Here is a 24097-nt window from a genome sequence, read left to right as displayed (position 1 = left end):
GAGAGGTGAGATGTGAAATCAGTGCCATGCTGGCAACAGCTGTGGGAGCTGAGAGCTGGGAGCAGAGACAGCTCCAGGGTTTTGTTTTTCCTGAAAGGTAGAGAATCCAGGAGCAGGAGCACATTTGGTGGAAAAGATAATTATTGTTGGACCTCTTGGCTCAGAGGCGTTTGAGAAGAATCCAGCTGAGAGTCACAGTGAGCATGTATGAAGGGCTAGTAAATTGCTCACATGGACTTGCTTATGCTTATGTACATGTTGGTTTCCCTCTACAGCAGGGAGAGCTCCTCCAGGCAGAAGGACTGCACGTAATTTGTCTTTCTGTTTTCAGAGAAGGGCCTGCAGCATGGTAGATGTTCAGTAAATGCTGGTGACTTTCTATACAGATCTAATCTGGTGACAGGAAGAGGAACTCACAGACATGCACTCCACTCTCTGTTAATCTATTCTTCCCTACCTCCCTCTTTCTAATTTCCAGCCAGAAAGAAGATGAAGAAAGAAAGAGAAAAGAAGAGGAAGATCAGAGAAATGCTGCGGGGCATAGTTCCCATGGTGGCGGTGGAGGAGGCAAAGCTCAGGTGAGAGGACCTCTAATTCCCACAGGCAGGGTGGACACAAGTCATTGACAAGGGCACCGCGGCCAAGCCCGTGGTAAAGGGGAATGGAGGTCATGCAGGGTGTGAAAGCATCCTGGGAAGGACAGGGGACTTTCCCCTTGAAATTGCAGGGTAATATCTCAGCAATTTTTCATCTCCTTTGGGTGTGTTTTAACTTCCTTAAACCTGGAATAATTAACATGATGACGTCATCTGTGTCTCCTGACCCCTTTTTACATAATGTCACTCTCAGGCCAGTAACTGATCCCAGGAAAGATAGTGGAGCTGTTCCCTGTTAGCATTCATGCTCTTCCTCTTCTCTAAAGTATTCTCTCTTTCCCTCAGTGAAGCCATATGTGAGAGGGAGACTTTCTGTTGATCCATGCAGCATATTAGGTGAAACAGCAGGGTTTTTCAGAGCCAGATAGTTTGGAGTACGACTCTGCCCCTGCCACACAGGACTTGTCCAGTGTGGAATAAATGACTTCATCTTGCTAAACTCTAGTTTCCCTTATTCAGCAGTGCTCTTTTTTTTAGTATATGTGCTGCCGAAGCGAGCACTTCAGCAGTGCTCTTATAGAGGATAAAATAAAACAATTTAGGCAAGTTTTTAGCACATTTCCTGAGACATTTTGAAGGGTCAGAATGACAGTAACTGCCTATAAACCCCTCCTTGGGCATGTGAACAGCACTGCTTAAGATGAGAGCTGCTTGGTCTCTCTTCTTACGACCTTGGGCTATCAAGACCATCTCTTTGCGTCCAGATCCAACACAGGCTCAGCATAAAACAGTCTTTGATAAATTCTGGCTATTCTGTTTTTCCATCTCTCCTTAAGGAGGCTATATCCTCACTTTCAAGGGGAAAACCTGGTAAGGCCTTTGTCTCTCTACTCCACAGTTCGCTTGAGCCTGTCTTCTTGGCATTTTGCATAACTTTGTATTTTCCTCCAGCATTTCTTTCTCCCTACGATCTACACCAGAGGTCAGCAACTTTTTTTTTCTGTAACGGCCAGATAGCAAGTATTTTAGGCATTCTGAGTCGTTATAGTCACTGTTGCTTCTATTTAGTTCTGCCACTGTTGTCGGAAAGCAGCCATAAATATACCTGAATGAATGAGGGTATGTTTCAACTTTTATTTATAAAACCCCATATATAAAAACAGACAGCAGGACAGATCAGTCCTGTAGGCTCTACTTTGATGACCTTTCATCCATGCTATTAAATCCCAGCAAGTTTGATGATTTCCCTGTATAGAATCTCAAAAGCAGTATTATTATCCATGACAACTGGCGTCTTAGGATATTGGTGATTCCAGTCCTCCCTTTCTCTGTAGCCATGCTAGATGTTACATATAAGAGGAGGTAAATCAGAACTTTTCTTAACTCAAATTGTTTTGAATTGAATTTGGTAAACTTAACAGCAATACAATAGATCAGGTAATCTGGAGGCCTACTCTCCTTTTATTCCTCAGGACCAATGTGCAGAGTTCCGGGACAAAATGCAAAATGGAAAACTCAGCTGTACTCGGGAGCGTGATCCCGTACGTGATGCTGATGGCAAGTCGTACAACAATAAGTGTATCATGTGTAAAGAGATACTGTAAGTACTTCTTTCCTCCAGCAGTCCAAAACATAGTCACCGTTTCCCCCTGAATGACTGGCTCTTTCTCATTTACTTACAACTCCCTCCAGGAAAATTACTGCTTTTGTTAATTCCCAAATAGTATCTCTTTCCCATACATTGCCTGAGGAACCACAAGCCTACCAATGGCAGCTAATCAGTGTCTGCTTCCTGCTCTATTTTTTCTATCATAATTCTGTGACCTGTAAGTGCCATCCCAGTAGATAATTGTGCTTTTGAACATACGATGCCTAAATCCTGTGGAGAGTCTGTGAACATCGTTTGGGATAGCTCACCGGCATAGTTTAAGAGGCCTGTTTCCTGTATGCATACAACACATTTATTGTATAATCCGGGGTGTGCTGCTTCTGTTTTCCCATGGTCAGTGGTACTGAATTGGAGTGCTTGATTATCCAACTCAGCCACACTTATTTGTGTTCCCGAGGCAAGTTAACAACATAACCACTGCTGTATATTAAGGTAGTTTTCTAGGTGATCTTGATGGGTACTCATAGTTCTAACATTGGATGCCTGTAGCACAATTCTATTAGTTATGTCATGTAATTGATACGTAATTAGTAAGTAATGCTTCCCCACAGATACACCTTTTTCACCTTTCTCTTTGAAAAGAAATGACAATCTTGTGATAGTATAGGCCACGTGAGAAAATCTAATTAGTATAAATGTTGCATTTTACAGATGAGAAAACCTGAATTTTTTTTTTTAAGTTCAAGGTTTCATGGGGGAGTGAACTTCAGAGCTGAAACCAGAATTCAGTTCCTCTGGATACCAGTCTAATATTTATTCACATTACAAAAAGTCTTTAATAGAAGCAGGGCAGTAGAGTAGAGCAGTGCTGGGGTTTTAGCATCAGATGATTTGAGCTTCATGTTCCAGGACAGGTTATTTCACCCCCCAGGCTTCTGTCTGCTTGTATTTATAATGCGGGTAGAGGCAGCAGTAATCATCAGAGCCACATAATGTTTCTTATGAACGTTAAATGAGCAGAACTATACAGTGCCTTGTACAAAGTTGGCGTGGGATAAATGTGTCCAGTAAATAATACATAACAGCATAATCACTGATTTTATGATCTCTCACACTATCCTATTACCCTTTTGTCCAACTTTAACTTTGCAAATACAACTAACACAATCGAGAAAGCTTTTCACTTATGACTTTGTTTCTTTTGTGTCACAAAGTAATAGGAGATAATTTGGTTAAGGAACAAATAATTCTCAGATGCAGAAAGTTATGAGATAAAATTTTGCCATTGTGACCAGTATCATCTATGTTAGAAGATACTTACGTGGAGTATTTTTTAAAAACACAACACAAATAGAATATTTCTTATGATCTTTGGAAATCATTCATCTGACAATAAATGGTTTTTGACTGCTATGTAATAGGCCCTCCTCATGGACAAGCATTCTTGATGTGAACAAGACAAAGTTCCTGCCATGGAACTATAATATAATATAGATTATAAATAAATAAGGAAATAACTACATAGCACAAGGCCAGATAGCAATGGGAAAGTAAAATAGAAGGCAGCAGAAAAGGATTACAGTTGCTGCTTTGTTTATGGTATTCACGGCAGGCCTGACATGTGAGGGATACTGGTAAAAAGTGAGTCAAGTGAACCATCTGGACATCTGGAGGAAGAAAGTTTCAGGCAGAGCAAGAACCAATGCAAACTTCTGAAGAAGAAAAATAACCAAGCTCAAGAAACAGAAAGGAGGTCTTCATGTCTCAAAATTATTGCATGGAAAATTGCAGGAAAAATGAGTTTGGAGAGATCAGATAAGGTTTTTTTAGACCAAGAGAAGGATGTTGGATTTTATTCTATGTGTGATCAAAGGTCACTGCAGGCTTTTGATCAGCGCCATGATTATCACGAGAATTCCACTAAACTGAATCATTATAGTACCCTCTTTTTCCAATAGAACTTGATTAAAATGTCATGACTTCATATATGCTTGAATCTCTAGGATATATTTTATTGCCACTTTACTACACAGGGAACTCCCTCAAAAGAATATATACATATTCAGGTTATATATATTCATACACATGTTTGTTTTGTGAACAAAACCAAACAAAACTTTGAAAGAGATAAAAGTGTTTTAGAGTGTTGCAGTATTTGGATCTTGAGCCAACTGCATTGGAATGACTTGGCTTGTTAAAAGTTAGGCTAGAATCCTAGTCTAGATCTTGCCAGTAAACCTGTTGGGATGGTCAGTGAATCTGAACTTTTAAAAATCTCAGTGTTTCTTAATGCACATGAAAACTTAGGGGGCCACTGACATCAGTATTTTATCTGAAAAATAAGAGATTAAAAAACAAACAAACAAACAAACATGATCCCAAGGTACTTTCTAGATTACTTGTCTTTTTTCTGTCTTGGACTCCATTCTTTAAGAAATAATATTCTAATGGGTTGCCTTACTTGTCAAGGCACTAGGATGATGAGTTGGTGGTGAATTAAAAACCACAACTTATGATGGAAGGATGAGGACACTGAGCTTAAGACCTGAAACTTGCCTCTAAATATCTGATGGGTTAACATCCAGAAGAGGTCATGGATTCAGCAAACCTGTTCTTGTTGTCCTGGGACTGTGAAGTAAGGTTGAAGGACAAAAGTTAGAGATAAATCTGGACACAAATAAAGGAGACTTTGAAATTACTTGAGTTGTTCTACCTATAATATCTACCTTATATACCCTGTGATAAGGAAGATTCCTAGTAACAGAGCTGGCTGTCCGCCTCAAGGATGCACAGACATTCTCTGTGAAGGAGGTGGTTTAGGATATCCGAACTGTAAGGCTACTTCCAAACCTGAGTTTGGGTTAACATGATGACTATTGACTTTTCTACTCCAGGGAAAAAGAAGCAGAGGAACAAAATAAGCCTTCTGGCTACAGATCAAATGGGACTGAATCAGCACCAGAAAAGGTGAGTCGTTAACTAGATTTTGACAAGAATGGTCTTTCTGTAGGTCAGCACTTGGCAACCAAAAATAGGGAAAGAAGGGACACCTTTGTGGCTCAGTCGGTTAAGCGGTTAAGGGTCTGCCTTCAGCCCATGTCATGATCCCAGGGTCCTGGGATCATGTCTAGCTCCCTGCTCAGAAGGGAGTCTGCTTCTCCCTCTACCTGCCACTCCCCCTGCTTGTGCTTTCTCTGTCTCTCTCTCTCTGACAAATAAATAAAATCTTTAAAAAAAAAAAAAAAAGGGAAAGAGAATGTCAGTGTTACCACCCAAGATCTTTGCCCTAAGATCAGAAGCCATCATACATGTCAGTATTGCTAGTAACTTGTTCAATGTAGATATTTAATACCAAATGGAAATCTTTCAGTCTAACATATTACAAAGCACTTTTACAAATAGTAGTTTACTTAATTGTCTGAATAGCCTGGTCAAACACCTTTTTTAACTTTACTTTATAGATGGGGAGAATGAGGCTTTAGTACTGTCACAAATTACTATCAAAAATGGCTTATCACAACACAAATTCTCTTTGTGGAGGCTCTAGGGAAGACCTGTTTCGTAGCCTTTTCTAACTTCTAGAGGCTGCCTGCATTCCTTGGCTCATGGCCACCTTTAAAGTAGGCAGTGGCCAGTTGAATTTTTTCATGCTGTCTTACTCTGATGCTGACTTTCCTGCCTCCCTCTTTTACTCATGAGAACCTTTCTGATTACACTGGGCCACCCAGATAACTCAGGATAATCTCTCCAGGTAAGGGCAGCTAATTAGCAATCTTAATTCTATCTTCATCCTTAGTTTGTCCTTACCGTGTCAACCTACATATTTACAGGTCCCAGGAATTAGAATATGAACGTGTTTTAGGTCATTATACCACCTCCCAGCAGGGTTAAGTGGCTCTCTGACTCTCAAATCAAAATCTTGGATTTTCAAGCTCAGTCAAATACTATGTGAAAACAACCATTTCCAAAATAAACTTTCCTTCTCTTCAGGACACATGTGATGAATTTAGAAGCCAAATGAAAAATGGAAAACTTATCTGCACTCGAGAAAGTGACCCTGTGCGGGGTCCAGATGGCAAAACACATGGCAATAAGTGTGCTATGTGTAAGGACAAACTGTGAGTATTTTAAAAAATGTGACTTTAATTGTGAATATTGAAGTATGATAATCATTTATCAATTTGAAAAATAATTTCTTTTCAAAAACATCTAATTATTAATGAGGTGCTTTTCATTTCAGCTGAAATGTTTTTTTCCATTTTTTCTTCAAGGGAAAGGGAAGCAGCTGAAGGAAAAAAGAAAGAACAGGACAGCTTGAGAAACACAGGAGAAAAGAACAATGAAAACCAGGTAGTGTGTGTTAAGATGTATTAATACCTAAAGCTGGAAGCTTGGGGGTAAGGTTAATTCATTCAACAACTATTTATGAAATGTCTGTCCCACTCTGTCCCACTTATTCTGTATATGATGATGAACAGGAAAGCATGGCCAGGTCTTGCAAAGAAATAGCATGCTATTCAATGCCCTGAAAGCAACCCTGATACAATTACCATCTATTTGCAGGACCAATGACAATCGTCAAGCTACTGTTATTATCAAGTGGATTTCTTCTCTGAAGTTTTATTTTTTTAAAAGATTTATTTATTTGAAAGAAAGAAAGAGCATTCGCCTGTGGGTGGGGAGGAGGGGCAGAGGAAGAGAATCTCCAGCCCACTGAGCACAGAGCCCAACATGGGGCTCTATCTCATGACCCATGAGATCTCCACTTGAGCCAAAACCAAGAGTCAGATAATTAACTGACTGGGCCACTCAGGTGCCCCTCTTCTCTGAAGTTTTAAAACAAATAATCAAGCAAATAGATAGCAAAATTATAAACAAAAAAGCAAATATCCAAAACTTGGAGCTCCAGAGGGTAAATTCTTGACTTGGCGTTCAAGTGCCATCTTGTATTCAATAAGGGCTTTAAAAATAATGTTCAGTGCTTTACAATACTAACACATAGAATATGACACAGCACAATCTCTTCTGATCCATCCATGGACTCTAAATAGAAAAGAGAAAATATGAAGTTTCCCCAGGAAAGTTTTCCTGTTAAGGAATATTAATGAGGGAACTTTTCATTTGGAATATACTGACTTATAAAATGAAACATTTGTAGTAATTTTCATTTTTTAAAAGATTATTTATTTATTTATTTGACAGACAGAGAGATCACAAGTAGGCAGAGAGGCAGGCAGAGAGAGAGGAGGAAGCAGGCTCCCTGCCAAGGAGAGAGCACGATGCAGGGCTCGATCCCAGAACCCTGGGATCATGACCTGAGCCGAAGGCAGAGGCTTCAACCCACTGAGCCACCCAGGCGCACCAGTAATTTTCATTTTTAAAAAATATGTTGGGAATATCTGTTATTTATTTTGGTAATTGAATGGCCTTGAGGTAAGATTGTGTCATACAACTTCAATCATTTCTAATAGCTGTCTATTCTATTTACAATCTTGGGCAGTATTTTTCTTTTTTTAATACCTGTTTTAGAAATTTCAAACAAAAAATATATATTCATATATTAAAATTGTCCAGACATTTTCTGTGTTTGTGTGGCAAAGAGACCTGTTGCTCTGAACAGAAGATTCACAACAGCTGTGTTTCAGTTTCAAAAAGGAAAGAGAAGTTTATTATTATAATAGAAACCTAATAGGAACAGAAGAAGAAAGGAATCTACGTAAATGAAAGTATTGTAGGCAATAAATGAGAATTAGGCAAGGTTACATCAAATCAGGTACTCGAAACATCTGACCTCATTAGATGGGGAAGCCCATGAGAATAGCCTGACTGGAGTCTCAGCTGGAGACTTGGACTGAGCATCCTCCCCTCAGGTGAGACTTCAGCCAACCCTCCCCATAAGAGCCTTTTTTATAGGGTAAATAATAGGGTTTGAAATTAAACATTTTCCACCTACCTGCAGTTTGCAGTGAGCTGTATTTCTATGTTACCATGTTTCTATATTTTCAAGGTGCCTGGGCTATGTCTGACTACTCCCAGATTCCATTCCAGGGGGCCAGCCCAGCCTTGAGCAGGAGGGGGTGTGAGACAAGATTTGTAGTGCCTGGCGCCCAGAACAGAGGGGCCATCTGGAGGCCAGATAATATATTTCAAACCACCAGGCTCACAGGATTATTCACACAACATGAGTCTCACAAATTTCTTAGCCTGCCTGTGTACATGCAGATCCAGGTGGTTGTCTCTGCAGGACAAATCATAATAACATTTATCTGTATGGACATGTGCCCAGGACAAGCTTCTAGTTCTAGAATAAATGTCAGGAAGCTATAATGTACACATGAAGAATACAGTCAGTAACATCGTAGTAACTCTGTATGGTAACAGATGGTAACTAGGCTTACTGGGGTGACCATTTTGCAAAGTATGCAAATGTCAAATTACTATGTTTATCTGAAACTAATATAATCAATTATACATCAATAAAAAATTAATAAGTCTTCCCAAAATCTGTGCAGCAGGTGGTATTGTTCTAGAGTTTCAGTTGAGAAAAGCTCAGATAATAACTACATGCAGATAATAAGAGAAGAGCTGGAGATTGCATCCATAAAGCAAAGATGGACGCACAGGCAGATGGTGCTATCATAAACATAATACATATGTGGGATTTTGTGTAGCTGGAAATGGAAATAAATTCTAGCAGCTTCCAAAAATGATTGCTCTGAGACATTTAATATTTTGATCAAGTATTCCAGAGAACTTTTTTAATACTGCAGATAAAAGTAGGTCTGGAGTTTTTTATAGATATCACAGTTTAAAGAAAGAAGGGTAGGAGCAACTGGCTGGCTCAGTCAGTTAAGAGTCTGACTCTTGATTTTGGCTCAGGTCATGATCTCAGGGTCATGGGCCTGAGCCCAGCCCCACGTTGGGTTCCCTGCTCAGCACGGAGTCTGCTTGTCTCTCTCCCTCTGCTCCTCCCTCAACTCACACACACTCTCTCTCTAAAATAAATAGATACCATCTCTTGAAAGAAAGAGAGAGGGAAAGAAAAGAAGGGAGGGAGGAAGGAAGGGTGACTGCCATCCATGTTACTAGCAGTATTTTTCTAAGTAATTTTCCCATATCTTTCCTTTGGCTCTTTGAGTTTTCATGTAATCTTATGACAGATTTCTGTAGATGTTCAAAAAGTTCATCAGAGGCCAGATCCTGTGGATTCATTATCACTGTCTTCTTTTTAAGGTTCTTATTTTTCAGTAGATATAAAATGCAGCTTTATCTGTTTACAAATGTTTAGGGGTTTTATTCTCAGCCACGTAAAAGCACAGAAAATAACAAAGCTCAATACAGATTTCTGATCACAACTCCAGCACTGACTTTACTTAATCTCTGAGACTCATTTTCTCATTTATAATATGAGGATAATGAGTGTTTATCATCTATAAAATGGGGATAATGAGTGTTTATCCTGTGTGCTCTTCAGTCCATTAGAGCACATAACAAAATGCCTGGCATATAATAAAAAAATTTATTTTATAATAAAATAAAATTGTTCTTGAGGAACAGAGCTAAATGTCTTGCCAAAGAGCATCTATCAGTTCATTCTGGGGCTTACTTATGTGTGGAGTGATGAGTATGCTGCAAGGAAACAGGTTTGGGGCTCAGCCCGCTAAAAATTGCATTAACACAGTACAGGCTGCCTGAGGTAGGAGTGAAATTCCATGAGGACGAGGTCATTGTTTGAGAGGGATGCTATGGAGAGAATTCTAACTTCCTACACAGATACTGAATAAAGAGTATCTGAAACATATTCCATCTCAAAAATTTTGTTTTTTCTAGATTTTTTTTCTTTCCCCTCTCAAGTATTATATGAGCTTATGTCTCACAAATTATGTTTTAAATTTTAGAGATCAGACTATTGTGGTAGCATCTTTTTTCTGTTCTCTTGGCAGGATCAGTGCCATGAATTTCGGAGTATGGTGAGAGAGGGGAAGCTTATCTGCACCAGAGAAAATAACCCTGTACGAGGTCCAGATGGCAAGATGCACGTCAACAAGTGTGCTATGTGTCAGAGCATTTTGTACGTGAGGAGGATTATCAGTCAGTTTGATGGGTGGTTCTTATTTGCAAGGACATGGTTCTTTTTAATTTAAAACCTAAGGCCTTGGGCATTGTACATGAAAAACCTACTAGGCCTTCACTTTAGAAGAGGAGAGTGAGCTTCTAGAACATGATCACAAGATATGTTTATTTTGATGATCACAATCATACCCAGAGCATCTGGGACAGGGAGACAGCTGTTGGTTGGAGCCCAAATCCTGGCTTTCAGAGAGGAAGTACATCAGCTGAGTAAAGGGCCATGTGCCATATACTTCCTCTTATATGTAAAGGAAACAATTTCTATATAATAGACTTTTCGCAAGAATTCAAGGAGATAATTTTTTCAGACATTTGTAAACTTGAAAGCAATATAACTACATGAAGAAAATCAATATTGGAGCTCAGTTCTAATTTAATATGAAAAAGAAAAGGAGAAATGAAGCAACTCTCCATGAGAGCCATATAAATACTTTACTAAGGAAAAAAATACAATGGACTTTTAGGAGCATAGCATTCTGAATGACAGTGTAGTAACTGAATTTCTGAAAGTTCATAGCATTGCCACAAATGCACTATGAAAATTTGAACAGTTAAGACTCGTTAGTGAAAAAACAAGTATTTTAGATATTTTTTAGATATGAGAAAATAGTGTTAGATTTGCTAAAGTTTAGAACTAGAGAAGAATTTTTAAAACAGTAAAAACAAACAAAAAATCTCAGTAAGAACCCTTTTTTTATTCTGCAGCGAGCGAGAAGCTAGTGAAAGAAAAAAGAATGATGAAGAAAAATCAAGAGCCAAGCCCTCAGATGATGCAAAGGTCATTTCTTAAAAGATGCAAAGATAACTGTTTCACCTTTCATCCTCAGAATCTGACATTCTCCTCCAGTTTTTTGGATAATCAGAATGTGTTTTGCTTCAAAGAAAATGGGTTTTGCTAATATTTCATTTTGGTTATAACAGTATTTTTGTCTGACTTTAAGGTTTAATACTTTTCTCAGTTTTATAAAGAATTTGCCCATGATGTGAATCAAATATTGCTCTCCTCTTTGGGAGAAATATGGATTGAAAAAATAGAGTGTAAGATTCTTTACCACCGCCACAACATGCTTTCCTCTGACACTAAATGTGAAATGAGGCTTCAGGTAGCTTGTTGACATTGATTTTTACAATTCAGGTAACATAAACTAATATCAAAGCCTCCCCTTTAGCTTCTCTCCTTGATATCTTTTTTTTTTTTCTGTTTCCTGTTTTCTGTTTCAGCATCAACAAATCAATAGTGTGTATGCGTGATGCTGCCTTTCTTTTTACTTTTCAAGCTTGCAGAAAAGACATCTTCAGTCAGTCCTTTGCAATGATAATCACATTTGTGGCATTAGATACCTGTGATACTGTCCTTTGCTCAAAAGTACAGCTCATGTGGAATGCTGGGGTGGCTCAGTTGGTTAAGTGTCTGCCTTTGGCTCAGGTCATGATCCCAAGGTCTTAGGATCAAGTCCCACACAGGGTCCCTTGCTTAATGGGGAGCCTGCTTCTCTCTCTATCTGCTGTTCCCCCTGCTTGTGTGCAGTTGTCTCTCTCTGATGAATGAATTTTTAAAAATATCTTAAAAAAAAAAAAAGAGTGCAGCTTACCTGGAAAATGAGGGGAAGGAAGGAAGGAATCTGGGAAGAAAAAGGTGAGGGAGACGTGATCTATCAGGTGTTCACCCTGCATTTTTAGGACCAGGAGGAGAGTTTCAGAATGAAGTGTTTAAAGTCTGGGCATTCCTTGGCTTCCATTGCCAGGATAAGGGCAGTGAGTCTGAACTCAGAGCTAAGAAAAAACTTAGCTAAAATCAAGTTTTGAAAGGGGAAAAATCCTGTTCACTTCCCCTTTCTCATTTTCTAGGATGAATGCAGTAACTTTCGGCAGTACGTGAGGAATGACCGGCTCACATGTACTCGAGAGAATGACCCTGTGCGTGGTACTGATGGAAGATTATACAAAAACAAGTGCTATATGTGCAGAACGATCATGTGAGTAGGAGGATCCTGTTCCCACTCCAGCTATTGGGGGGTTGCCTTTTTATTTTTTAATTTTAATTTTAATTTTTTGGTGTAAAGGTGTCTTTACTAAAGCATAGGGACAGGACCCATGGGAAATGCATCTTTAGAAGTTTGCCGATTAAATAAATGTGTGCTCATGAATCCATGGCATCCTTAGAATAAGTCTTTAGATTCAATGCTCTTAGGTTAAGAACACCTGATATGGGAGACAGGAAATCCAGATGTGAATTCTAATCAGAATATTTACTAGCTGTGTCACTGGAGGAAATTTTTTTCAATTCTCAGGATCGTAGCTACAAGAAATTCTTCCAAGTCTTTGTTCCACAACTAGATCAGACTCAACATAGAAGTCTTTGTTGAGAAATACAGATATTTTACCCCCAAAAATGTATTTGGCAGAAAATTCAGGGCTAAGGAATTTGTTGTTTAGAAGGGATTACTAGGTTATTTCAGTGAACAACCATATTTGGGCATGATTGATACTGATGATGATGATTATGGAAACACTGTGAAACTGTGAACATAATTATAATAATTAGTATCTTTTTTTAGCTCTTTGTAGTATGTTCCTGGAAACAGGAGTTACCAATACCACCTCTTTTTATGTTCTAGAAATCTAAGCTCAAGGGATTTAGGCAGCTTGTCCAAGGTCATACATCTATTAAATGATGAGTGCTCTAAACCAGTTCCCCATTATATACTTTCTTTACATCATCCTCTGGTTGAATGTTCTGTGGTTCTGTCATATTTTATTTAGTATTGCATAGCTTCCCACTGGAAGTTATAGGTTCTAGTCTTTATGGCTATAACTTTAAATTACTTTTTGTCTTCTTCTGTAGTCAAAAAGAAGCTTTGGAAAGGGCAAGAATTCGGGAGAAATCATTCCACATTAGATCTACAGAGGAAAACAGCCCAACTGCCTCCAGTTCTAGTCTGGTAAGAATGACTACTCCTGAAAAGCTACTTATTAAGTTAATGCCTTAAGTCTGTTGCCACTTCTCCTCCATGAACTTCATTTCCAGAGAGAGGCCTTGGAAAGGGGAATTCAGTGTAGCTCCAAACACTTTGTATGTAGTTCCAAGCTCAGTGAGAGTTCTGGGATGACTCATCAATGCATTTTTCTGTGCTCTTTTAGATTATTAGCCCTGTTCCAAGCCAATTTAGTACACTATTGAAATTTTAGAATGTGGGTGTGCCGTGAATGTGACTTACTGCACATATGGTCACATAAGTAGTGAGCCTCAATTCTGTAATTTCAGCAGGCCAAAAAGACTCCTCATCCAGCTTCTTCTCTATCCCTCTCCTCAAATCAACCCTCTTTCCAATAGCCTAGAGAGATGTGCAGAGCATTTTCACACTTGTGAAATTTCACTAATCAGCGATTCACAGTGACTAAAACTTGTTTATCCAAAATATAAGTTGATGGCCATCAGTAACATGTACCCTAGTGTAAATTAGCCTAAGAGGTTTGCTTTTTAGGGCTTTGTCAAAGTCAGGAATAGAAAGAAGGAAAGGGAATAAGAGCATATTCATGAAGTAGCATATCAAATTGGCCTCTAAAAGTGAAATTTTAGCATCTAGTCTGATGACCCAGAAAAAAAAGAAAAAGTATCAAACATGAATTTAATCTTATTATTTGCCCAATTTAAGTAAGATAGTAGATGAGTTACACTAGTGAAATATATACTAATTACAGATTTCTAGTAAATTAGATGCTACCCTAGGAATCCCATAAGCATGGAGAGAAACTATTCACAGAATCTCTTCTTTTTTTCCCCTAGCTTTATTGAGATATAATTGACATACCACTGTAAACTCAAGATGTACAGTGTGTGATTTAGTGCCTTTTTAAGTTGCAAAGTGATACCACCCTAGTGTTAGCGAACACTACCATCACCTCACATAATTACTATTTGTGTGCCTGTGGTGAGAACATTTAAGATTTATTCACTTACCAACTTTCAAGTATAAAATACAGTGTGATTAGCTATAATCACCATGCTGTACATTACACCCCCAAACTTACTCATCTCAGAAGTGAAAGTTTATACCCTTTGACCAATGTCTCCCATTACCCCAGTCCCCTCCCTCCACCATTCTTCACCATGTTTCTGAGATTGCATTTTTAGATTCCACATATAACTGATACCATACAGCATTTGCCTTTCTCTGACTTATCTCAGCGTAACACCTTAAAGATTTCATCTAAGTTGTCATAAATAACAAGATTTCTTTCTTTCTCGTGGCTGAATTATATTCCAGTGCTTTCTTGGTGTGTGTGTGTGTGTGTGTGTGTGTGTGTGTGTGTGTGTGTGTGTGTTTAACACGTATTCTTTATCCACTTACCTACTGATGGACATTGAGATTGTTTTCATGTCTTGGCTATTGCGAATAAGAAAAAAAAGCATTTTACTGAAGTATAATAGTCGTATAGAAGAAGTGTGCTTATCAGAGTGTACAGCTAAATGCAGTATTGCAAAGTGACCACAGCTGTGATATTTGCACCTACATCAAGAAATGAGACACTGCCAGGGCGCCTGGGTGGCTCAGTGGGTTAAGGCTCTGCCTTCAGCTCAGGTCATGATCCCAGGATCCTAGGATCAAGCCCTGCATCAGGCTTTCTGCTCAGCGGGGAGTCTGCTTCCCCTTCTCTCTCTACCTGCCTCTCTGCCTACTTGTGATCTCTCTCTCTCTCTCAAATAAATAAAAAAATCTTTGGGTGGCTCAGTGGGTTAAGCCGCTGCCTTCAGCTCAGGTCATGATCTCAGGGTCCTGGAATCGAGTCCCGCGTCGGGCTCTATGCTCAGCAGGGAGCCTGCTTCCTCCTCTCTCTCTCTCTGCCTCTCTGCCTACTTGTGATCTCTCTCTGTCAAATAAATAAAAAAATAAAATCTTTAAAAAAAAAATAAAAGAGAAATGAGACACTGCCAGACACCAGAAGCCTCATGGTTCTTCCTAATGTACAATCTGGTTTTGAGCTGAGCTTTCTCTTGGAGAAGAGAACCAAATTTATTATTCATTTTGCCATCCATTCATTCATTTTACAAATGTTTACCGAACTCCTACTATTTTCCACACATTATTCATGTGTATGAGAACAATAGTCATAAGCAAAGCAGACAGAACTCTACATTCATGGAGTTTATGTTTGAAGAATATAGATAGTAGATAATGTGAATAAATAAAATGTAACTCCAAGGGGAAAATAAAATAAAATAATGATACAGTAAATACTAGGATCAGGGTCAGGGTGGGGGGAGTACAGTTTTAAGTAGCCTGTACAGGAAGGCACTCTGAGGTGACATTTATACTGCAGCCTAAATGGATTGATATCATACATGTTAAGTTAGAGAACAGCATTCCAAGAAAAGAATAGCAGATCCCCAAGGAAGGGGTCAAAGGACAGCAAGGAGTCCAGGATAGTTGAAATAGAGGGACCTCAGAGAGATCCATAGAAGGGGAAGTCATTACAGTAGTAGGAGGCCATATTATAAAGGATTTTATAGACCGTATTAAAGATATTGACTATTATTCTGAATGAAGATTTTCAAAAAAAGGACTGATGTGATCTGGTTTGCTTTTTAAAAGACTAACTCTGGGGGCGCCTGGGTGGCTCAGTTGGTTAAGGGACTGCCCTCGGCTCAGGTCATGATCCTGGAGTCCTGGGATCGAGTCCCACATCAGGCTCCCTGCTCAGCAGGGAGTCTGCTTCTTCCACTGACATCTCTCCTCTCATTCTCTGTCTCTCTCTCCCTCTCAAATAAATAAATAAAATCTTAAAAAAAAAAGACTAACTCTGCCCGGTATAATGAAAATACATTACAGGGAGGCAAGAGCAAAATCTGGACAGCTGGTTAGTCATAGCAGTAGTCAATGGAAGAGATGACACTAGTTCATGCCATGGCAGTAGTGGTAGAAGTCATGAGAGGTGGTTGGATTCTGAAGGTGGAATCAACCACAGTTGGTTCAGAGTTGATGTATTATGTAAGAAAACAGAGAAGCAGCCTGTCATTGCTTCTCTGTAATGATTTATCCTAATGGTTTTGAATCTTGTAGTGGCAGATACCTGAAATAATACTAAGGATATATCTGGTTCATTCCTACCTTTGCCAGTGATTCATTTGAAGGTGCTTGTCTAAATTCTCCCTGAGTATCTGTCAATATGGAGCTCAACATAATCTAAAGCAGTTCATGGGATGTTTTAAATTTTATTTTAGAGAGAGAGATATATATATATATATCCTTACCCTTTTCTTACATAGTCTGTCAACTCTGAACCAATTATGGTTAAATCTTAAAACTTTCTTCTTTGCCAATCATGTATTTAGTTACAACTTTCCCTCAAATCACTGCTTTAGCTGCGGTGATTTGGTAGTTTATATTTTTTTTTGGTAGTTTATATTTTTATTATCAGTCCGTTTAAAACACTTCTACATCCCATTATGATTACCTTCAGTCATGAGTTACTTTTATAAGTAAGTGTGTTGGTTGATTTTTAAATACTGAGTTTCTATGACCTATGTTGCTGTTTTTTACTAATGTTTTAATCAGATGCAATTGAGGAAATCAAAATATTTTTCCAAGCCCAACCCTCTTGAGTGCCATTGAGTAAATATGATTTGTTTTACTCCTTCAGGATTCTGAGATGTGCAAACACTACCGAGTATTGCCCAAGATGGGTTACCTTTGCCCAAAGAATTTACAGCCTGTCTGTGGTGATGATGGCCAGACATACAACAATCCCTGCATGCTCTGTCATGAAAACCTGTAAGTATACAAGTGACAAGTGACACTATCATATCTTTGAGTGTAGAGGTTCTTGACTATGGTGTTGATCCACAGGCCTGCACTCTATCAACTTGAGGTGTGTTACACCAATTTACTAATCATAGCAGTTAAAATTCAAATTTTGTGGATGATCTTATTCAAATATAAAATAGAGAGGATTGGAGGTTATCTTTTTGATTAAGTTGCTTATATATTTTACTGAGTGGAAGAGAAGGAAAAAGTGGTGGGGTTACAACAATTAGAGAAAGTCTCTATGACTTACTCTATGTACAGTCATGGCAATGTGAACATCGTCCTTGTGTTGTGTAAAAAGAAAAAAAATTGAGAATCATTACTGTGTTGAGTCTGTCCAGCCAATAATTTCTACTGGGCCCTCTGACTACCTGATGGTCACATATTTCCATCCTCTCCAAGTCTTCTTCTTGGAGCAGAAGTGGTATCGTTCAGGAGAAAGCCCCCTGGAGCAAATGGTGGGCTTGGTGTGGGCTCGGATTTATTACTGCCTGTGCATCTGTGGGCATATTATCTCATCATTCTCAGATTCACTTTTTCCACTGTGGAAATGCAGATCACTGCAGAAGTGCAGAAGTTCTCTGAGCCAGCTGGCTCCACTGAGTTTTTAAGAAGAATTGCCATTTTTATTTAAAATTCAGTATGAGGGATTTGTTTTAATACTGTCATTATGGATTTTAGCTTTTTACTTCTCTGTTCAAATACTATCTTACCCTCACCTCCAGTCACATGCCTCATGTTTGACTACCTGTCTGTGAAAGCGTGACGACAAATATTAACTCTTCTATCCCACCCCAAGCCTACCCCAGACTTACACTGTAGTCCATGTATGTTCTTGCCTTCTGGGGACACCATAGGCAAAGCTCAGAATGTGAGGATTGGGCACTCTACAGTTTATACATTTAGAATCATATCTGAATGTGAGTGCTTTATGTGTTCTGACATCTGTAGGTAAGACACTCGCGCATTCACTCTCTCACTGAATCATCACTACATGCTGTGAGTGCTATTATCTTCACTGTACACAGGGTGAATCTGAGGTTCAGAGAGTCCAGGTAATTTGTTTAAAGTCACAAAGCTAGGAAGTAGATCGGACAGGATTTTAACCTTGTTGGTTTGGGTCTAAATACAGTTCTTTTTTTTACCACACTTCTTTTATATCCAAGGCAGTAGTTCTTTAAACATTTGGGGTTCAAAAGTTCCTTTGATGACGTGGAGAAAGTTACCTCTTTCTAGACAAGAAAAGAAAATGAAGCAACATTAACAATTTGTATGCATAGTATTTATGGGCGCATAAATCTCTTGAAATCCAGAAGCACCTGGGTGGCTCAGTCCATTAAGGGTCTGCCCTTGGCTCAGGTCATGATCCCAGGGACCTGGAATTGAGCCTCCACGTTGGGCTGTCTGCTGAACAGGAGCCTGCTTCTCCCTCTCCCTGCTGCTCCCCCTGCTTATACTATCTGTCAAATAAATAAATAATTTTTTTAAAAAAATCCATTCATGAATATTACAGATTTTTAGGAATCAAGAAATCTCCATTTAAGAAATGAATGCAACCAGGGAGCCTGCTTCTCCTTCGGCCTCTCTGTCTGCCCGTGCTCTCACTCTCTCTCTCTGACAAATAAATAAATAAAATCTTTAAAAAAAAATAAAAAAAGAATGCAACCATTCAGGAACTTGTTACAATATATACCTTATCTTCAGCCCAGAAATTCTTCAACTTCCCTTTATTGTAAATGTCAGGGCCTAAATTACCCTCCCAGTGTTCTTTAAGCATTCCATTAACTGTTACAAACCCATAACAAATGATACTCTAGTCAAGGGAACTTTAGAATCAGAAACTTTGATGTTACAAATATTAATAAGGCATGCCTCAGGATGGATTGTTTAGCAAAGGAACTGGTAGTATATATTATAGAGAGAAGATCCAGGCTATCCCAGGCAAGAGGAAATGGTATTGGTTTCTGTAGTCTTAGAGGGAAGCCATTTCAACTTGAGCAATGTCCAAAGACAAGTCAAACTGCCTTAATAGATAGTGAGTTTCCCATCACCAGAGGCAAGCAAGCAGATGTTTGATATGCAATATTTCTGAAAAGAGAGGCATTAAAATTCATACCTTTTAAGATTTTTTCCAGCTATTAAATATAAACTGTATGATTACATATTTTGTGTTTTATAAAATCTATATTCTCTATATATTTTATATATTTTTATCTTATATATATATTGTATTTTGTAATCACACATTATAGGTATTCAGTAAAATGAGGCTTCTCTGTGGGATCCAGTTTTCCCATCTGTAAAATAATGGCTTTTGGAATAGATGGTCTCCAAGTGTATTTCTAACATTGAACAATTTCATGAGTATATAGGTGAATGAAAGGTGATGGAATGAATCCAGGCCTGGGGAATGAATCTGCAGCTAAATCCTGGTGATACTGGGAGGTATTTGAAGTCAGATCCTGGGTCCTACCTGTAATTTCAGTTCTGGTTTGATGCCGGGATGTCATCCACATTGATCCTTGTTTGTTTTCTTTTCTTATCCTGTCAGTTTCTCCATCTTTTTAATTTCCTCTGCTCTGTTTTAGAATACGCCAAACTAATACACACATACGCAGTGAAGGGAAGTGTGAAGAGAACAGCATCCCAGAAACAACCCCTCTCGACTTGCCAGCGTCCGTAAGTACACTGGGTTCGCAATTACTGGGCCAGAGCCAATTGGTTCTGCTTTGTGTCTGCCACCGACCGATGGACATTTCTCTGCCAAGGGCAGTGATACTGGGTTATATAATCCCAGAACTGGTCACATCTTCATTGTGACAATAAATATGCAATCACTAAAATATGCAAGGATAGTAATAATAGTTCATATTTTAAGTGTTTACTATTAACTGGGATCATTAATAGATTATTTGTGAGCAATGTCCCTCACATAACACTTTTGCAAAGTAGGCTTTATTTCCTGTGATTTACTATAAAGAGAGAAGAGAAGATTAGGAGAGGATGTGATGGAACACACATAGTGATGGAACTGAATTTCAGCCGTTTCTGAGTAACCCCCATGTTCTTGCACTTCACATTGTTTCCCACTTCACATTGAACTGTTTCCCAACATGAAAAGCTGGGCTTGTCATTTAAATCCCTGCAACAACTTTTTTATTATTATGCTCAGTTAGCCAACATAAAATACATCATTAGTTTTTGATGTAGTGTTCAGTGATTCATTAGTTGTGTATACCACCTACCGCCCATAACCACACGTGCTCTCCTTAATACCCATCACCCAGTTACCCCACCCTCCAACACCCCTCCCTTCTGTAAGTCTCAGTTTGGTTCCCAGCTTCCAAAGACATGGTAATGTCCTCAAATACAGTCACCAGGGAGAATAGCAAAATCGATAATGTCTGTCAGAACATCCTTGTAACCTGAAAAATTGACAGACTTTGTAGAGTTTGCCATTTTCCCTGGTGACTGCATTTGAGGATGCTCTTCCACAGGCAAGATGGTATGTAACTTGGGGGGAAGTGTAGGAATTTTGTTGTAGGAAATTTAGGAATGCTTGTTACTAGGTAAGTATGGGTTTAAATTCTGCTTTTTTATGTTCCTCATATATGAGACCTTTGGCAAGTCAAAGATCTAAACCAAAGATCTCACCAAGTTATTGAAAATACTCAATAAATACTGACTTTTAAGCATTTAGCACAGTGTCTACAAACTAATGGCATTGATTATTATTATCACTGTTATTATTATGCCAAAGAGACCAAAGTATGAACTTACACCAAGAGAAGAGTTCGTAGTGTAAACTTAGAGAAAGAGATCCTGGTACAGTGCTTATGTATGTTTAATAATTACAATGGATTATAGTTTAATAACTTATATTTGATATTAAAAATATACTTATTACATTCAATAAAAATGAAATAGTGTAATAAATTACATTGATGAAATAAAAATTTATTATTATTCACAACTGGTTTCACTTCAACTGCCACCAAAAGCTCTGGCAATAATGGAATTGGAGAATACTTGGCGAGATTTGGGGCTCCTGAGGAACAGTAGATGAGAGCACATTCATAAGAACTACTCAGGGGTACCTGGGTGGCTCAGTGGGTTAAAGCTTCTGCCTTCAGCTCAGGTCATGATCCCAGGTCTTGGGATCAAGCCCCACATCGGGCTCTCTGCTCAGCAGGGAGCCTGCTTCCTTTACTCTTTCTCTGTCTGCCTCTCTGCCTACTTGTGATCTCTGTCTGTCAAATAAATAAATAAAATCTTTAAAAAAAAAAAAGAACTACTCAGTGAATCTTGATATGGGACACTGAAAAAACAAGAGATAGAAACTCAGTGGTTTGGGTTTCCCGTTAGCAGCTGGAAGGTTGGATAGAGTAGGGGGAGTATTGGGGTGAAGCCAGAAGACCTTCATCTTTCCTCCCGTGGGCCCTGACAGGCATCGGTGTATTTGAGGTCTTTACACATCCATAAAGAGATGGTATCGTCTTTTGTTCTGAGGTCTTTACACATCCATAAAGAGATGGTATCATCTTTTGTTCTAGTCCTCACATTGTGTTTGCTGTCTTATTACATATAAATTCGTAGTGGTTAGCTCCTTATTTTATTAACAGAATATAGTATCCTTCCCACCTCACAAATATACCTGATTACATGTAACTCAGGACAGTAGGTAAAAATAATCTTTATGTGAATCTTAAAGATCACTTTAGACCACATCTTGCTGTACTCTCATGTAGACAACTTGACAAAAACTACTTTAGGAGAAATTTGCCATAGGATTACTAATAAGGTGTATTTATTCAAATATGGAAGAATCTTGACAGGGCTAAGCGTAAAAGGTTTTGTAAGAGAGTTTCTTTTCCTTTTTCAGTGTTTTCTTTCCACTAGAATGACACAACACATTATTAATGACAGGACTTATTTGTGGTGTTAGATGATGGAATAAATCATTAGAACAAAAGGCGTCATGAATATGGGTTCAGTTCCCTCTGTATGATTCAGGGGTGTGATCTTGGATACACTAAGGTGCTACAAGTGGGTCATGGCCCAGCGTTGCTCTGACAGCTATGACGCATGCATGTCCTGGAAATTGAAAGCGATTGCCTGAACTATATAGAAAGATTGTCTGAGAGAGTCTGGAATCTGAAGAATGAATGAAAGGCCAGGCAGTCACAACTCTCCTAGAAAAAGAGACTGAAGATTCTCGAATGCATACTCATGCTTAGTATCTAAGAAGTATTTTCTATTATACAAAAACTCCCAAGATTTATGTAACTCAGAGTTTTATGTGCTCTCTCTTGTGCACATTCTCACAGTAGGCCTGTGATTAGGCAGGGATTATTATCTTTCCCATTTTACTGAAAAATCAGCCTGGGAGAGATACTGCAATTATCAGAGTTATTCAGCATTCTATGTTGCATCTGGTATAGATCTTCTGGCTTCATGGCTTCTGCGCTGCCACCTTCCCTTAGTTGTCAGGAAATTCTGAAAACCAGGGGCTCTAGAAAAGGGATTATATATCTCAATTAAATAAAAATTAGCTACCTTGAAAGGACATTTCTCTGTTAAGGAAAATACCAATACTATTTTGTGAGTTGAATAAATGACTATTCTCAGTTCCATGGTAAAGCTTTTCAAGATATCACAAGACCATAGATTGCCAACCTCAAACCAAAGGAAATCTCCTGGGGTGGATGTGAGAACTAAAATGGAGTTCTGGGTTTGGAATGATAGTGCTACTGGTTGACGCTACATGGTTATCTGGGGAAAAAAAAAAAAAAAAAAAAACTTCCTGAGACCCTTGCTTTCTTTTGAAAAAATGTTTAGGTGTTGATTTGATATTTTAAATGTCCATTTCAAGAGCATATGAATATTGGATGGGTCAGGCAAGGAAGTTAGCTGATGAAATCCGTATGGCCGTAAACAGCTTGTAATAGTAAAGCATTAGTGTTGGAGGAATTGGATTTAAGTTCTGACCCAGTGTGAGACCTTGGCAAGTCACTAACCTTCCCTGGAGTTCTGTTCCCTCCTCTGTGAAATGATGTTATGGACACCTACCTCTTTTCATTGCCAGGGTCTGGTCACACATGATCACACTTGATGAGGGTCACAGATGACCAAGGGCAGAGTTAGTATTTATATCTACTGCTGCAGGTAGTGTGCACTAGGTGCCTGGTACTCACTGAACCAATTGAATAAAATGTGAAAGTGATCATAAATGGTGAGCTCTTGGCAGACTGCAAGGCTGTATGGGTTTCTTTGTCTTACAGTACACCTTAAATGTATAACCCACATTTCTATAATATCTCTTAGTTTCTAGCACCTAACCTATTCATCTTCTCTTCCAGGACAAATGATGAAAGAATTGGTGAAAGCCATGAGGAAAAATATATGCCCCAATTCTGAATCACCTAACCCCTCACCATCTGTACAGAGAAAGAATTCTTCAGAGCTTGTCTTATTTACTACAGAAAACCATACAGAGCTATTGGGGGAATGAACTCACTGACCTTCAGTCTTTCCCATCTCTTTCCTCCTAGATTCTGTGATCTGAGGGCACAGAGACACCTCCATCTGTCTGTGCTTAAAAACTTCCTGATCACAATGCTGTCTAATACTTGTTCAATAAAAGTAAACCCAGCAGAACACCCTTTCCTGGGATTCCTCATCACTGCCTGGATAATAGGAACGTCTTGTTTGTTTGTGTGTATGTGTGTGGGTGTTTTTTTTAACAGAAGCTGAAACTCAACCGCTTGGCTTGTTAAGCTATTGGTGGACACAGAATGCTCACTTTTTTCCAGATTCAAATTGCTTTCATAGTTGGGAAGACATGTCTAGAAGAGAGATAGGGAGGTATGAGGTCCCTGGCTTTCAAGAGCTGTGTAAGACCAAACCAGCTATGAATCACCTCGGTACATGTCACCTTACCAGCTCTCCTGCTTACC

The 24097-nt window shown here is 38.8% G+C and overlaps 1 protein-coding gene across 1 annotated transcript in view; it reads left to right on the top strand.

Annotated features, from left to right (window-relative positions):
• SPINK5 (serine peptidase inhibitor Kazal type 5) overlaps positions 1-23798 on the top strand; it is a 79976-nt gene extending 56178 nt beyond the window's left edge. Inside the window, 12 exon segments of the mRNA XM_032336243.1 lie at positions 479-578; positions 2069-2196; positions 5100-5172; positions 6196-6323; positions 6477-6555; positions 10149-10276; positions 11041-11113; positions 12184-12311; positions 13181-13277; positions 16978-17108; positions 19730-19820; positions 23501-23798. Of these exon segments, the coding sequence (XP_032192134.1) occupies positions 479-578; positions 2069-2196; positions 5100-5172; positions 6196-6323; positions 6477-6555; positions 10149-10276; positions 11041-11113; positions 12184-12311; positions 13181-13277; positions 16978-17108; positions 19730-19820; positions 23501-23509 (1165 nt within the window). The 3' untranslated portion in view covers positions 23510-23798.
• The last annotated feature ends 299 nt before the right edge of the window (positions 23799-24097 follow it).

The sequence above is a fragment of the Mustela erminea genome, chromosome 3, assembly GCF_009829155.1.
Source record: "Mustela erminea isolate mMusErm1 chromosome 3, mMusErm1.Pri, whole genome shotgun sequence".
Classification (NCBI taxonomy): domain Eukaryota; kingdom Metazoa; phylum Chordata; class Mammalia; order Carnivora; family Mustelidae; genus Mustela; species Mustela erminea.
This window is presented reverse-complemented; position numbering and strand designations above follow the sequence as displayed.